The 17,637-nt window shown below is 43.0% G+C and overlaps 1 protein-coding gene across 5 annotated transcripts in view; it reads right to left on the reverse strand.

The window, feature by feature from the left end:
• Window positions 1-17,637, reverse strand: part of ptpra (protein tyrosine phosphatase receptor type A) — a 291,473-nt gene that overhangs the window by 18,922 nt on the left and 254,914 nt on the right. For all 5 annotated transcript variants that reach the window (XM_072576685.1, XM_072576703.1, XM_072576713.1 and 2 more), the window contains one exon: window positions 92-226. In XM_072576685.1, coding sequence (XP_072432786.1) covers window positions 92-226 — 135 coding nt within the window. The remainder of the gene's footprint in view (window positions 1-91; window positions 227-17,637) is intronic.

The raw sequence follows: 17,637 nt of genomic DNA on the forward strand, positions 1-17,637 counted from the left end.
TTAATTTTTTTTTAAAATCCTCTGTTTTGACGTAGGCAAGTCTCGTCATAAATGTATCAAAGTATCTGGCAGAAAGATCTGCTTGACATACCTGACCTCTTTCTTCCAATTCTGTTAACATAACAATGGAACAAGATTTCCATTCCCAAATCATTCTCCAGAAATCTTCTATTGTATGCTGGAGAGGTCCTTGGCTGGCTATGTACGAGTCTTTCTGTCGATATCCCTAGGAATAAATATGAAGCAACCTTATAGTGGTATATGTTGGAAATAAAGCATTTCTCTGCATTCAAAGAAATTAATAAATCATAGAATGGTGACAGCAGAAAAGGGATTCTTCCAGGATATTATATCAATGGAAAAGCAACTCTGTTGGATCCACTCTGCACTCTAGCAACCTTTTTCTCTTCAGGTGATGATCCAGTTTATATCTGAAAATTCAACTAAATCTGCCTGAACCAAACTCTCAGGTTGTACATCTTTATCCTAAAGAATCGTTGCGTAAAAATATTTCCCAAGTTGCAGTTGTTCTTTAACTAATTGTCTTAAACAGGTACACTCTGGTTCTCAATCCTTCCACCAACAGGAACAGATTCTCCCTATCTCACCTGTCTTGACATTTCACGATTTTGAAAACCTCTATCAAATCTCCAAATGTCCAGTTGCCTGCAGAGTTCTGGCTTCGTGTTGAAGCCCAGCGTGGATTAGCTGTCTCCGGGCCTCGAGATGAGGTCCAGCACAGACTTGTCTGCTCTGTTTGCTTTTATTTATATTATCCTCTCTTTCTTTGCTTTAGAAGGACTAGAATGTGAATTTTTAACTTAATGTCTTTATTTTGCTAATTTATACCTAAGATTTTGTACCTAGACATCTTTGTATCTAAGATGGTGCCAGAAATGGTGATATTGTACATGTTTCATTTGGCTCACAACTTCCTGTACTTGACTACTTGTGACAATAAAACTAAATTCTGAAACTATAATTAAATTTTTCAATGCCCTTTCAGGAATACATTCTAAACCACAAACAAGAACCACATGAAACACTTAAGAAACAAAAACAGAAATTGCTGGAAAAAACTCGACAGGTCTCCCAGTATCTGTGAGGAGAAATCAATGTTAATGACGAGAACGAGGGTAGGTCCGATCAAGGACAGTGGTGGGAGACTGTGTATTGAGTCGGAAGAGATAAGAGAGGTCTTGAACAAGTACTTCTCTTCAGTATTTACAAACGAGAGGGACCGTATTGTTGAAGAGGAGAGTGTGAAACGGACTGATAAGCTAGAAGAGATACCTGTTAGGAAGGAAGATGTGTTGGACATTTTGAACAACTTGAGGATAGACAAGTCCCCCGGGCCTGACGGGATATATCCTAGGATTATGTGGGAAGCAAGAGAGGAAATTGCAGTACCGTTGGCAATGATCTTCTCGTCTTCACTGGCAACTGGGGTGGTACCAGGGGACTGGAGAGTAGCGAATGTTGTGCCCCTGTTCAAAAAAGGGAATAGGGATAACCCCGGGAACTACAGGCCAGTTAGTCTTACTTCTGTGGTAGGCAAAGTAATGGAAAGGGTACTGAGGGATAGGATTTACGAGTATCTGGAAAGACACTGCTTGATTAGGGACAGCCAGCACGGATTTGTGAAGGGTAGGTCTTGCCTTACAAGTCTTATTGAATTCTTCGAGGAGGTGACCAAGCATGTGGATGAGGGTAGAGCAGTGGATGTAGTGTACATGGATTTTAGTAAAGCATTTGATAAGGTTCCCCATGGTAGGCTTATGCGGAAAGTCAGGAGGCATGGGATAGAGGGAAATTTGGCCAATTGGATAGAAAACTGGCTAACCGGTCGAAGTCAGAGAGTGGTGGTAGATGGTAAATATTCAGCATGGAGTCCAGTTACAAGTGGAGTTCCGCAGGGATCAGTTCTGGGTCCTCTGCTGTTTGTAATTTTTATTAATGACTTAGATGAGGGAGTCGAAGGGTGGGTCAGTAAATTTGCAGATGATACAAGGATAGGTGGAGTTGTGGACGGTGAGGAGGGCTGTTGTCGGCTGCAGAGGGACTTAGATATGATGCAGAGCTGGGCTGAGGAGTGGCAGATGGAGTTCAACCCTGCCAAGTGTGAAGTTGTCCATTTTGGAAGAACAAATAAGAATGCGGAATACAGGGTTAATGGTAGGGTTCTTGGTCAGGTGGAGGAACAGAGGGATCTTGGGGTCTATGTACATAGATCTTTGAAGGTTGCCACTCAGGTGGATAGAGTTTGTAAGAAGGCCTATGGTGTATTATCGTTCATTAGCAGAGGGATTGAATTCAAGAGTCGTGAGGTGATGTTGCAGCTGTACAAGACTTTGGTTAGGCCACATTTGGAGTACTGTGTCGCCTCACTTTAGGAAAGATGTGGAAGCTTTGGAGAGGGTGCAGAGAAGATTTACCAGGATGTTGCCTGGAATGGAGAGTAGGTCGTACGAGGATAGGTTGAGAGTTCTCGGCCTTTTCTCGTTGGAACGGCGAAGGATGAGGGGTGACTTGATAGAGGTTTATAAGATGATCAGAGGAATAGATAGAGTAGACAGTCAGAAACTTTTTCCCCGGGTACAACAGAGTGTTACAAGGGGACATAAATTTAAGGTGAAGGGTGGAAGGTATAGGGGAGATGTCAGGGGTGTGTTCTTTACCCAGAGAGTGGTGGGGGCATGGAATGTGCTGCCCGAGGGAGTGGTAGAGTCAGATTCATTGGCGACCTTTAAGCGGCATTTGGATAGGTACATGGATGGGTGCTTAATCTAGGATAGACGTTCGGCACAACATCGTGGGCCGAAGGGCCTGTTCTGTGCTGTATTGTTCTATGTTCTATTCTATGTTCTAAGTTTCATAGACCTTCTTTAGAACTGTTCTTTAAGTTTTTTTTTAAAAACACTTCAAGTCATAGCTGATTATCTATCTCAACTTCACCTTTCCACACAGTCCTCTTAGTATTCAGAAATCTATTAATCTTGCTCTTAAATATACTCAAGTGGCTTAATGGACCTAGAAGGCCATTAGACACTGTAGCAGAGTAGGCCATTCAGCCCAGCGATTCTGCTCTGCCATTCAATGGGATCATGCTGAGCTGATAATCCTAAACTCCATTTTTCTGCTTTTCCCCATAATCCTTGACTCTCAAACTCATTAAAAATTTATCAACTCAGCCCTAAATACATTTAATGACCAAGTCTCAACAACCCTCTGTGGTAAAGAATTTGACAAATTTACAACACTCGGAAGAGTGCATCTTAATGTGCAACTCCCTAGTCTGACATTAAAGCTTCTGGTCCTAGGCACTTACAGAATGGGGAAACAACCTTTCCACATTTACCCTACCAAGTTCCCTAAGAATCTTGTATATCCAAATAAGATCACTTCTCATTTCCCAAATCAGTCTAGTGAGCCTTCTCTAGACTGCCTCTAATGCCAATAAATCTTTAGATAAAGGCGCGCAAAACTGTTCACAATATTCCACCTGTAGTCTGACCAGCGCCTTATATAGTTTTAGCAAAACCTCCCTACTTTAATATAGTCATAGAGATGTACAGCATGGAAACAGAGCTTTCGGTCCAACTTGTCCATACCAACCAGATATCCTAAATAAGTCGAGTCCCATTTGCTAGAATTTGGCCCATATCCTTTCAAACCCTTCCTATTCATATACTCATCCAGATGCCTTTTAAGTGCTGCACTTGTACCAGTCTCCACCACTTCCTCTGGCAGCTCATTCCATACACACCATTGTTTGCTTGTAAAAGTTGCCTCTAAGGTCCCTTTTATATCTTTCCTCTCTCATCTTAAACCTATGTCCTCTAGTTTTGGTTTCACCCACCCCAGAGAAAAGTCCTTGCATGTTCACCTTATCCATACTCATGACTTTTATAAACTTGTATAAGGTCACCCCTCAGCCTCTGACACACTATTCAGCCTCTCCCTATCGCTCAAATCCTCCAAACTTGGCAACATCCTTGTAAATATTTTTTGAACCCTTTCAAGTTAGGGAATCTAATCTAATCTAATTTTCACAACATTTTTCCTACAGCAGGGAGACCAGAACTGCACATAGTATTCCAGAAGTGGCCTAACCAATGTCCTGAACAGAAACAACATAAGCCACCAGTTCCTATACTCAATTCACTGACCAATAAAGACAAACATACCAAACACCTTTTTCACTATCCTGTCTACCTGCGACTCCACTTTTACGGAACTATGAACCTGCACTCCAAGATCTCTTTGTTGAGCAACACTCCCCAGGACCTTACCATTAAGCGTATAAGTCCTGCCGTGATTTGCCTTTCCAAAATGCAACACCTCACATTTATCCAAACTAAATTATACCTGCTATTCCTTGGCCATTGGCCCATCTAATCAAGATCCCGTTGTTTCCTTCTTTGTTGTCCAGTCCACCACTAATTATGGTGTCATTTGCAAACTTACTAACCAGTACTCCTATGTTTCACGTAAACATCATTTATATAAATGACAAGCACAAGTCCATATAGATCATGCCCACCATTGCATACTTCATTCTCTTGAGATAGAGGCCAATAATCTATTTGCCTTCCCTATTAAACCTGAACTTTGATGCTCACCTCTTGTGATTCATGGATGAGGACTCCCCATTCCCTCTGTTCTGTAGCTTTATGCAGTATTCCCCATTTAAATGATTTTCAGCTCCTCTAGTCTTTTCTAGCACAAATAAAGATTGCAGTTGTTCTATTGTGCTCTGGGTGATCAAATTTTAGTACTGCCATTAATACTTCTTTCTATCATGAGTGTAAGATCCTGTCTAATTATCACTTCTCAAAGATAATTTCCTGGCCAGTGTTACAAAGAAGAATTATTGTCTTATATACATGTGATGGGTTATTGCGTGTGGCGAATGGATATATTATATTGAATAGTAAGACTATCAAGTGACCCCAAGTGGTACTTCTGAGCCCATCAGGATCTCATGTTAGATTGCTTGACCAGCCAGCCAAACTCTCAGATATGACCTGATTGGATGGAGCTCAGCACAATTCAAAGGTTACTGTGTATAACAATAGCTGAAAGTCAATCATTTTAGTCCCAGCACATCATCACAGGAGTTCCTCAGGGTAGAGCCTGAGGCCCAACAATCTTCACATGCTTCATAAGAACATAAAAATAAGAACAGAAGAACTAGGAGCAGGAGTAGGCCATCTGGCCCTTCGATGTAAAAACAATGACTGCAGATGCTGGAAACCAGATTCTGGATTAGTGGTGCTAGAAGAGCACAGCATCTCAGGCAGCATCCAAGGAGCAGCGAAATCGACGTTTCGGGCAAAAGCGCTTCATCAGGAATAAAGGCAGAGAGCCTGAAGCGTGAAGAGATAAGCTAGAGGAGGGTGGGGGTGGGGAGAAAGTAGCATAGAGTACAATAGGTGAGTGGGAGAGGGGATGAAGGTGATAGGTCAGGGAGGTGGAGTGGATAGGTGGAAAAGGAGATAGGCAGGTAGGATAAGTCCGGACAAGTCATGGGGACAGTACTGAGTTGGAAGTTTAGAACTAGGGTGAGGTGGGGGAAGGTGAAATGAGGAAGCTGTTGAAGTCCACATTGATGCCCTGGGGTTGAAGTGTTCCGAGGCGGAAGATGAGGCGTTCTTCCTCCAGGCGCCTGGTGGTGAGGGAGCGGCAGTGAAGGAGGCCCAGGACCTCCATGTCCTCGGCAGAGTGGGAGGGGGAGTCGAAATGTTGGGCCACGGGGCAGTGTGGTTGATTGGTGCGGGTGTCCCGGAGATATTCCCTAAAGCACTCTGCTAGGGGGCGCCCAGTCTCCCCAATGTAGAGGAGACCACATTGGGAGCAATGGATACAATAAATGATATTAGTGGATGTGCAGGTAAAACTTTGATGGATGTGGAAGGCTCTTTTAGGGCCTTGGATAGAAAGGTGAGGGAGGAGGTGTGGGCGCAGGTCTTACTGTTCCTGCGGTGGCAGGGGAAGGTGCCAGGATGGGATTGTGGGTTGTAGGGGGGCGTGGACCTGACCAGGTAGTCACAGAGGGAACGGTCTTTGTGGAAGGCGGAAAGGGGTGGGGAGGGAAATATATCCCGAGTGGTGGGGTCTTTTTGGAGGTGGCGGAAATGTTGGCGGATGATTTGGCACCTGGCCCTTCGAGTCGACTCTGCCATTCGATTAGATTATGACTGATATTTTTGTGGCCTCAGCTCCATTTATCTCCCCTTTGACCGTAACTCTTAATTCCTTTACTGTTCAAAAAATATCTATTTTAGCTTTAAAAATATTTACTGAAGTAGCATTAATTACTTCACTGGACAGGGAATTCCAGAGATTCACAACCCTCTGGGTGAAAAAGTTCCTTCTCAATTCAGTCCTAAATCTGCTCCTGCTAATTTTGAGGCTACATCCTCTTGTCCTAGTTTCACCTACCAGTGGAAACATCCTCTCTGTGTTTATTTTTTCTATTCCCTTCATAATTTTATATATTTCTATAAGAACTCCCTCATTCTTCTAAATTCCATTGAATATAAGCCCAGTCTACTCAGTATCTCCTCATATGCCAACCTCCTCTGCACCCCCTCTCGTGCCAGCACATCCTTTCTCAAGTAAGGAGACCAAAACTGCATGCAGTACCCCAGGTGTTGCCTCACCAGCACCCTACATGGCTGCAACATAACCTCCCTACTTTTAAACTCAATCCCTTTTGACAATGAGGACAAAATTCTATTTGCCTTCCTAATTATCTGTTGTACCTGCGGACCAACTCTCTTTGATTCACGCACAAGGACATCAAGGTCGCTCTGCATAGCAGCATGCTGCAACCTTTTACCATTAAGTAATAATCTTTTTTACTGTTACGCTACCAAAATGTATGCACACTATGCTCTGCTACTCATCTTAGTTAAAAATCACACAAGGGGGTTATAGTCCAACAGGTTTGTTTGGAAGTACCAACTTTCAGAACGCTGTTCCTTCATCAGATAAGACACTGAAGTTATAGCAAAAGAGTACAGCAGCTGTCTTCCCCCCCCAGCCCCACCCCCTTCCCATTTATCTCTCAGCCCCCGGCTCACAAGCCTCGTTCCTGATGAAGGTCTTAAGCCCGAAATGTCGATTCTCCAGTTCTTCGGATGCTGCCTGACCTGCTGTGCTTTTGCAGCACCACACTCGCGACTCTGATCTCCAGCATCTGCAGTCCTCCCTTCTCCTAACTGAAATAATATATTGAACAAACCTAGATTGCTGTCTTAATAGTTGGCTTCTAGTTTCCCACTGATCTTGGTCACTTTGTATGCTTTCTCTTTCAATTTGATAGCCTCCCTTATTTCCTTAGACACCCATGGCTGATTATCCCTTTTCTTACAGACCTTCCTTTTCACTGGAATATATTTTTGCTGAGCACTTGAACAAACTGCTTTGGAAGTCATCCACTGCCCCACCACAAAGTCTTTGTTTCCAGTCTGCTTTAGTCAACTCCCCTCCCTTATTTAAGCACAGGAACCTGTATTTAGACTTTATTTTCACACTCCCCATTTGTATTCTAAATTCAACTATACTATGATTGCTCCTGGCAAGAGGATCCTTAACTATGAAGTCATTAATTATTCCTGTCTCATTACACAGGACTAGATCTAGGATAGCTTGTTCCCTTGTTGGTTCTCTTACATACAGTTCAAGAAAACTATCACAGATTCACTCAATGAACTCCTCCTCAAGGCTATCCTGACTGAGCTGGTTTGACCAGTCAACGTGTGATAATTGCCATACCATTTTAACAGGTATTAGTTATTTCTTTGCTTACCGCACGCCCCAATGTGATGCTATTATTTGGTGGCTTACAGACCACGCTATCAGTGATTTGTTCTTCTTAGAATTTCTAATTTCCACGCAAATGTATTAAACCTAATTCTCCATAAAACCTATACCACTGAAGAAGCAAAATGGCGCTGGATATGGCCGACTCCTTGTGAGCTCCTGTATGCAGATCTAAGTTTCCTATTTCCTACAATCATTTCACATTCTTTAAACTTAATAGCATAGTTATTAGTAATTTTTAAAAGTATGTTTTATCTAAACTCAAAGGTTTGAAGTTCCTCCGATCCTCAAAACTAGCTTACTGGATGAAGGCAGCAAACCTCATGGTGCCCATGACCCATCCGACCAGTTTTCAGAAGAAGACCAGGCAAGCCAGAGGCAGCCTACGTGAGCCCCAGGCTTGAGGCCTGCCAGAAAATAGAGGGACGTGAAAGACTTGCCCCGGTAAGGAGAACCGACATGGAACTCTCCCGTCCTCATAAGATGCCCGCCTGATGTGAAATCTATCAGAACATATCTGGAGAGCAGCCCAAATACTTATGTAAAAAATGCGGTTGGACCTGGAGCAGCAAACCGGCAGCAGATGAAACCAGGAACTTCTCCACTGGGTCCTAAGCAAACTCCCTCCTGTAAAGACAACCAAACCGTAAATTACCTGCGACACTGGGTCCTAAGCAGACCCTCTGCAAAACTACACTAAACGCAAACCTATCTGCTCCACAGGGTCCTAGGATAGATCACTTAACTGCAAGCAGTCACAATCCACTCCACCAGACTATGGACTACTCAAATGCGTGCCGGTCTGCGAGTAAGACTGAGACTACATGGCCAAACTCAGATCACAGCTCAGCTTCCAGCGTGAACTGCGGAACTACTGTGCACTCTGCTTCACAAAAACCTGGCTCAAAGCATCCACTCCCGACTGTGCACTTCAGGTTGATGGTTTTTCTATCCATCGTATAGACCGTACAGTGTCCTCGGGTAAACCATGAATTCCTCACCACCAAATGCCGCCCCTTCTATCTACCACAGGAATTTACCGCTGCTATACTAACTGCTATGTACAAACTGCCACAAGCAAAGGTTGAGGGAGTGGTGGATGTGCTGTACTCCACCACTAACACCCTGGAGATGGAACACCCCGAGGCCCTGTTTATTGTAACTGGTGACTTCAATCAAGCTAATCTAAGGAGGGTGTTGCCCAAGTACCACCAGAACATTACCTGCCCCACCAGGGGCCTAAACATTTTAGATCACTGCGACACCACTGTGAAAGATGCCTACCGCTCCATCCCCTGCCCTCATTTCGGGAACTCCGACCACAATGCTGTGCTTCTTCTCCCAGCTTACAGTCAAGCAGGAGACCCCTTTGCAGTGCTGGTTGGAATAGGCAGAGGATCAACTCTGGTACAGTCTGGAATCAGCTGATTGGGTCATGTTCAAACAGTTCACACACTCCTTGGACAAGTACGCCACCACCGTCACAGACTTTATCAGCAAGTGTGTACAGGACTGCATACCGAGGAAGTCAATTCCGCTATTCCCCAACAGGAAACCCTGGATGAATAGGACATAAAGAGTCTGCTAAAAAAACAGGCGTGAGGCCTTCAGATCAGGAGACCCACTCAAATATAAGGAATCCAAGTATGACCTTTGCAGAGCCATTAAGACAGCCAAGGACCAATACTGATCTAAATTAGAGACCCAGATGGACACCCGGCGACTATGGCAAGGACTGAATGACGTCACAGGTTCTAAAAAGAGACAGTGCAAGATAGCAGACAATGACACATCCCTTCCAGATCGTCTCAATGTCTTCTATGCTCGCTTTGAGCAGAATTTCGGCAGAAAGGTAATACCTATTTTGACAAGTCCTGACAAACCTATCCCAACAGTCACTGTGCATCAGAGGTCAGATCAGTTTTCCTTCGTGTGAATCCAGGGAAAGTGATGGGACCAGGCGCAGCATACACAGATCAACTGGCAGAAGTCTTCTCAGACATCTTCAACCTCTCACTGCTGCAGTCAGGCCACTGTCCCTGACTGTCTCAAGAGGCCAACATCATCCCTGTGCTTAAGAAGGCTCATGCAGCATGTCTCAATGACTACTGCCCAGTGACCCTAACTTCGGTGGTCATGAAGTGCTTTGAAAGACTGGTAATGGCATTAATCAACTCCAGCCTCCCCACTCCTCCTGACCCACTCCAATTTGCCTATCGGACCAACAGATCCATACCACGTGCCATAACATGTCAGATGCCACATCACTTGCCCTTCACTCCCCCCCTAGAACATCTTGACCCCAAGGTCAACTACGTAAGAATCCTACTCATTGACTACAGTTCAGCCTTCGACACTATTATCCCCTCGAGACTGATTACTAAACTTAATGATCTCTGACAAAGCCCCACTCTCTGCAACTGGATCCTCAGTTTCCTGACCCACAGGCCACAATTAGTGAAGATTTGGGAGAATATTTCATCCCACTAACACTCAACACTGAAGCCCCCAGGGGTGTGTTCTCAGTCCCCTACTGTACTCCCTGTATACCCATGACTGCGTCGCCAAATACCAGATACCTGCCATTTACAAGTTCGCTGATGAGATCACCATAATCGGTCGAATCTCAGATGGCGATGAAACACACTACAGACAGGATGTGGAAGACCTGGAAAAATGGTGCACTGAGAATAACCTAGCTCTCAATGCCAGCAAAACCAAGGAACTCATTATTGACTTTCGGCAGAATGTTACTTATGTCCCTCTACACATTAACAGGACAGGTGGCATGAGTGAGTGTCAAGCTCCTGAGAGTGGTCATTCACAACAAGCTTTCTTGGACTTTTCATGTGGATGCACTGGTTACAAGTGCCCAACGTCTCTTCTTCCTCAGGCATGATGGCGAATACCCTTGCCAACGTTTATAGGTGCGCCATCGAGAGCATTCTGTCTGGATGTATCACTACCTGGTATGGCAATTGTACCATTCAAGATCGGATTACAGAGAGTGGTGAATCACTGTTCATTGTACAATGTTCAAAACCATTCCAGACTTAGAATCATGGAGTACAGAAGAGACTCTTGAGTGCATCAAGTCTGACAAGAACACCCAAGTCTACACTAGTCCCACTTTCCAACACTAGAGCCATAGCCTTAAATGTTATGACACTTTAAGTGCTCATCCAAGTACTCTTAAATGTTGTGATGTCCCATCTCAACTATCTTCACAGGCAGTGCATTCCTGATTTCCACCAAACTCTGGGTGAAAAAGTTTTTCCTCAAGTCTCCTCTAAACCTCCTGTCTTTCTCTAAACCTTAAAATTATACACCCTTGTTTATTACCTTTCAACTAAGGGGAAGAGCTGTTTTCACCTTGTCTATACCTTGATTAGGTGTCCCCTCATGCTTTCCTGCACTGTTCTCCTTGTCAGGTTTCCTCCCAGAGTCCAAAGATGTATAGGTTACGTAGACTGGCCTTGCTAAATTGTCCTTCAGTGACGAAGGATTTACAGGTTAGGCAAGTTAGCTATGGTAAATATGGAATTATGGAGTTGGGTGGGGGTGTGCTGATTCTGGGTATGATGCTCTTTGGAGGGTCAGTGCAGACTCGATGGGCCAAATGGCCTCTTCCTGCACTATAGAGATTTTATGATCCTTTTCTGCACCTCCACTAGTGTAATCACACCTTATTCCTGAAGAAGGGCTTATGCCCGAAACGTCGATTCTCCTGTTCCTTGAATGCTGCCTGACCTGCTGCGCTTTTCCAGCAACACATTTTCAGCCCTAATCACACCTTATTGCCAATATATTGTACAGACTGCACATACTACTCAGCTGGACCTGTGTAATGGGACAGGAATAATTAATGACCTCACTAAAGCATCTCAGGATTCTCGCGTCTTGAAGCAGTCCATGCCCATATGCAGTGAGACCTGGACATTAAGGTTTTTTATAATAAGTGGAAGTGACAATTGTGCCACAAAAGTGCCAGAAAATGACCATATCCAACATGACAGAATTTAATCGTCACCCAATGGCATTACCATATTTAATTCCCCAATATCAACATCTTTGGAGTTATCATCGACTCAAAGCTGAATTGGACTGGTCATGTATGTACAACAAGACCAAGTCAGAGGCTGGAAATTCTGCAGTTAGTACTTAACTCTTCACTTCTCAAAGCTAATTCACGGACAACTAAATACAAGTCACGAATGGAATGAAATGTTCTCCACTGCCTGGAACACAGCAGCTCCAAAAACCCTCAAAGAGGCTGGCATAGAAGACAGCTATTCTCATGTTCCAACTGTGTTGGAACAAGTGCCTTGGCAAATCAAATATTTAAGGCTGTACAGAGATTTTGAAACTAATTAGAAGGGGAGGAGGGTTTGGGAGAGGGGAAATGCAAAAGCACCAGCTCACAAAGCAACAGGATATGGCAGAACTACAGGGCAGCTATTTGGATAATGATGCCTGGAGTGAAACAGGAAGGAACAGAGGATACAAACATTAAGAAAGAGCGGTAAATAGGGTCACAAGGGGAAATATTGGCCATAAAACAAAATAATGGGGCTCTTGTGGTGCAGTACTAGTGTCCCTACCTTGGAGTGAGGAGACATAGATTCAATCCCATCTGCTCCAGAGGTGTGCAATAACATCTCTGAACAAGTTGATAAGAAAATATGTAAGACAGTAAAACTGATGGCAATTTACTTGAATATGTGGAACATATAGAACAAAATAAATTAACTAACCACACAAATACAGACTACTGAGTGTGATCTTATAACTATTACAGAGACACGATTACAATGAGATTAAAGCTGCGAATAAAATATTCAGGGGAAGATGATTTTTTGAAAGGTAAAGCAGAAAGGAAAGGGTGATGGTGTGGCACTGTTGGTATGAAATATAAGTACAATAGCAAGAAATTATCTTGAATTGAAAGATGTAAAATCCACACAGATGGAGGTAAGAAATAAAAAGGACAAACAGACCCAAAAATGAGTAGTCATTAGGCTGCATAACAGTACATGGTGGAACAGTGAATAAATCAGGAGATAATAAGGATATGCGACAAAGGCAGTACATAGGTAATTTTAATCTTTGTGTAAAGTCAGATTGGAACAGGGAGCCGTGGGGAAGAATAGAGTGGATATGGGACCATTACCTCGAACAATACCAGAGGAAATGGAAGCTAGCAGAATTACAACATTTAAAAGGCATCTTGATGGGTATATGAATAGGAAAGGTTAGAGGGATATGGGGCAAATGCTGGCAAATGGGACTAGATTTATTTAGGATATCCGGTTGGCATGAACAAGTTGGACCAAAAGGTCTGTTTCTGTGCTGTATATCTCTATGACTCTAATATATGTATGGATCCAACCAGGGATCAGGAAATTTTGGATCTGGTAATATGTATGTCACAATAAAATCTAATTCTAACGAGGCAGGCTTAATAAATGATGTCAGAATAAAAGATTCCCTTAGAAACAGTGACCATAACACAGTAGAATTTAGTACTCAGTTTCAGAGAGAGGAACTTTGGTCAGAAACTTTCATGATGGATCTGAGCTACATTGCGTGTATTTTCCTTTGATTCCCTTACTGATTGAAATAATGTTCTAATGCAACTTCGCTTTGTAGGTGTTGGGATGATTGCTTCTGTAGTTCAGTATTTGGTCAGTATGTGTTGTTTTCCTGTAGACGCTGGTCTGAAGTTGGGTGTTTGCTCTACTGCAACATCTAGGAATGTTGTTTTCTTCATCTTTAGTGAATTTTATGCCAGTAAGGGTATTATTGATAGTCTTGAATGTTTCCTCTAATTTGTTTCATTTAGTGATTACAAAGGTGTCATCCACGTAGCAGACCCAAAGTTTGGGTTGTCCCACTTCGACTGGGACAACACATCCATCCTAGGACAAGCCAAACAGAGACACGGACAAGAATTCCTAGAAACATGGCATTCTAACCAGAACTCTATCAACAAACACATTAACTTGGATCCCATCTACCACCCCCTGAGAAAAAAAAACAGGAAATGACATCACCAACCTAAGGAACCTAAACACACAAATAGAAAGTGGGCCACGTCACCAGTGCTTCATCCGGAGGCTCACTGATGATGGTCACCTTGTATGGTGACAAGACATCTGAAAACAAACCTTCCAGCTCAGCTACCTATTCCAGAACCTCAACCTGAGCTACAAATCTTCTCAAAACTCGCTAAAAGCTAAGCAATTCCATGACCAACAGATTTAGGTCAAAGCTCTGCAGTCCTGCCACATCAGTTGTGAATGATGGGTGGCAATTAAGCAACCTGCTGGAGGAGAACTTTCCACAAATGTCCTCAATGATTGGAGAGTCCAGTACATCAGTGTGAACAAAACAAGGCTGAAGCATTCGCAACAATCTTCAGACAGAAGTACCGAATGAATGGTCTATCTTGGCTTCCTCTGAAGGTCCCCAGCATTACAGATACCAATTCAACTCACTCATGTGATAACAAGCAAAGGTTCGAGGCACTGGATACTGCAAAGGCTAGGAACCCCCAGAACATTCCATTAATAGTACTGAAGGCAGGCTCCAGAATTGGCCATACCATATTAGCCAAGCAACATTGACATCTATGTGAAAGTGTGGAAAATTGCCCAAGTGAGTCCTGCACACACAATTCAGGACAAATATATCCAGGCCACTCTCGATAATCAGTAAAGTGATGGAAAGTGTCATCAAAGTACTGTCAAGCAGCATTTTCACAGAAATAACTTGCCCTTTGGTGCCTAGTTTGGGTCTTTCAGGGCCACTCAGCTTTTTATTATAATATTGGTTCAAACATGGACAAGAGAACTGAATTCCAGAGGTGAGGGGAGAGTAACAAGTCCTTGACATCAAGGCCTCGTCTGACTGGTTGTAGCATCAAGGAAAGTCTGCAAAGGGGTATAGATAGGTTAAGTGAGTACGCAAGGGTCTGGCAGATGGAGTACAACATTGTCAGGTCATCCATTTTGGTAGGAATAACAACAAAACGGACGACTACTTAAATGGTGAAAAATTACAGCATTTTACAGTGCAAATGGGCCGTGTGTCCTTGTGCATGAATCACAAAACGTTGGTTGGCAGGAGCAATAGATAATTAAAATAACAAATGGAATTTTATCCTTCACTGCTAGAGGGATGAAGTTGAAAAATAGGGAGGTTATGCTGCAGCTGTACAGGGTACAGGTGAGGCCACACCTGGTGCATGGTGTACAGTTTCAGTCTCCTTACTTGAGAAAGGATGTACTGGCACTCGAGGGGTACAGAGAAAGTTGATTCCAGAGTTGAGAAGGTTGACTTATGAGGAGAGATTGAGTAGACTAGACTATACAATGGAATTTAGAACAATGAGGGGGGATCTTATAGAAACATATAAAATTATGAAAGGAATGGATAAGATAGAAGAAGGGAGGTTGCTTCCACTGGCAGGTGAAACTAGAACTGCATGGCATAGCCTCAAAATAAGGGGAAACAGATTTAGGACTGAGTTGGAGAGGAACTTCTTCTCCCAAAGGGTTGTGAATCTGTGGAATTCCCTACCCAGTGAAGCAGGTGAGGCTACGTTGGTGAATGTTTTTAAGGCAAAGATAGATTTTTGAACAGTAAAGGAATTAAATTTGAGCAGATGGGTAAGTGATGCTGAGTCTACAAAAAGGTCAGATATGATCTTATTGAATGGGGGCGCAACCTCTACAGGCCTTATGCTCTTATTTACTGGAGTTAATAAAATTCGTACTAATAAACTGTCAGCCAGTTGGAATCATACCAGACACATGTTTGTGGTTGTTGGAGGTCAGTCATCTCAGTTCCAGCAGATCTCTGCAAGAGCTCCTAAGTTTAGTGTGCTAATTGGCCTCGAGAACGTTATGTTAAGCTGTCACCTTCAATTTGAACTTAAAGAGATTATTTGGTACAGGTTACGTTGGGGAAGGGAGTTGCAGGATTTGCTCAGTGACAATGATATATCTCCAAGTCTGTATGGTGAGTGGCTCGGAGGAGAACTTGTGGGTCATGGTATGCCCATATATCTGTTGCCCTTTTAACTTTTAGATGGTGGTGGTCATTGATTTGGAACGTACTGACTAAGGAGCCTTGGTGAATTTCTGCAGTGTATCTTGCAGATTGTACACATCACTGCTATTGAATAGACTGCTCTGTCCTGGATGGCATCAACCTGTTGGAGCTACACTTACCTTTATAACTGGGAAGTATCTTCATAATTCTGACTTTTACCTTGTAGATGGTGGACAGACTTTGGGGAGCCAGGTGGTGAGTTACTAGCTGTAAGGCTCCTTGCCTTGGACTTGCTCTTATGGTTACAGTACTTAGATGACTACTCTAGTTCAGTATATGGTCAATGGTAACTCTCAGGATACAGATTGTGGGAAATTCAATGACGGAGATGCCACTGAACGTCAAGGGATGATGATTACATTCTTTTGTGTTTGAGTTGGCACTTGTTTGGCAAAATGTTTCTTATCAATTATCAGCCCAAGCTTGGATATTGTCCACATCTTGCTGCATTTAGATTTGAACTTGTCCGAGGATGGATATGTAGTCCCAGTCAAAGTGGTGTCCTTCTTTGTCTGTATGTAAGAATATTATACTAGTACAAGCTAAACAGAGACACACATGAGAATTCCTAGATGCCTGGCATTCTAACTGGAACTCCATCAATAAGCACATCAATTTGGACCCCATCTACCTCTGAGAAAAAGAACCGCAAATGATATCACCCACCTTATGAAACCAAGACACATAAACAGAAAGCGGGACATAATACCAGCGCTTCATCAGAGGCTCACTAATGTTACCTAGTATGGCGACGAAACATCTGAAAACAAACCTTCCAGCTCAGTGAGCAAACTTACAACCAGAACCTCGACTTGAGTTATAAATATTCTCAAAAATCGCACGTACTACCTTGCAGAATAGAAAAGTGAGTATATCACATATATTCCATGATGTGGAGGTGCCAGTGTTGGACTGAGGTAGACAAGGTCAGAAGTCATAAGACATCAAGTTATATTCCAACAGGTTTATTTGAAATCACAAGTTTTTGGAATGCTGCTCCTTCATCAGGCACAGAATTTATAGGCAGGGATCAAAAGGTCATATAAATAGTGTGAGTGGAATATTGATAGGCTGAATAATAAGTCTCTGCAGGTGATCAAAAGTGTCAGATGGTGTGAGTAAAGTGTCAACAGCTGAATAGCAAGTGAAGGGATGACCTATAATTCAGTTAATTAAGGCAGAGAGATAATTACAAAAAATAAAAATAAGATGGTGCTGGAGACAAACCAAATGACTGGAATAACATGATAGGTATAAGAGTCTCATGCGAGGTTCTAACCAAAGTAACAAGTAATCCAAAATTGTACAAACTAATTAAGGTCAAGAAATCATAATAAGTTATCAAGGTGGTGGTGTCAAAACAAGACAGTGAGGAAGATTTTACAAACACAGAACAGTATAGTGTGGTCACCTGCAGAGACTTAAAAACCAGAAGAACTGCAGATACTGCAAAATAGAAATAAAAGCAAATGTTGCTGGAAAAGCTCAGCAGGTCTGGCAGCATCTGTGAAATCAGAGTTAAAGTTTTAGGTTCTGAGGAAGGGTCACTGGACCCGAAATGTTAACTCTTGATTTCACTTCACAGATGCTACAAAACCTGAACTTGCCCAGCAACTTCTGCTTTGGTGACTTATTACTCAGCCTGTTGACACTTCACTCACATCATTTGTATACTATTTTGATCTCTCTGCC

Source organism: Chiloscyllium punctatum, chromosome 1 (assembly GCF_047496795.1).
Source record: "Chiloscyllium punctatum isolate Juve2018m chromosome 1, sChiPun1.3, whole genome shotgun sequence".
Taxonomy (NCBI): Eukaryota; Metazoa; Chordata; class Chondrichthyes; order Orectolobiformes; family Hemiscylliidae; genus Chiloscyllium; species Chiloscyllium punctatum.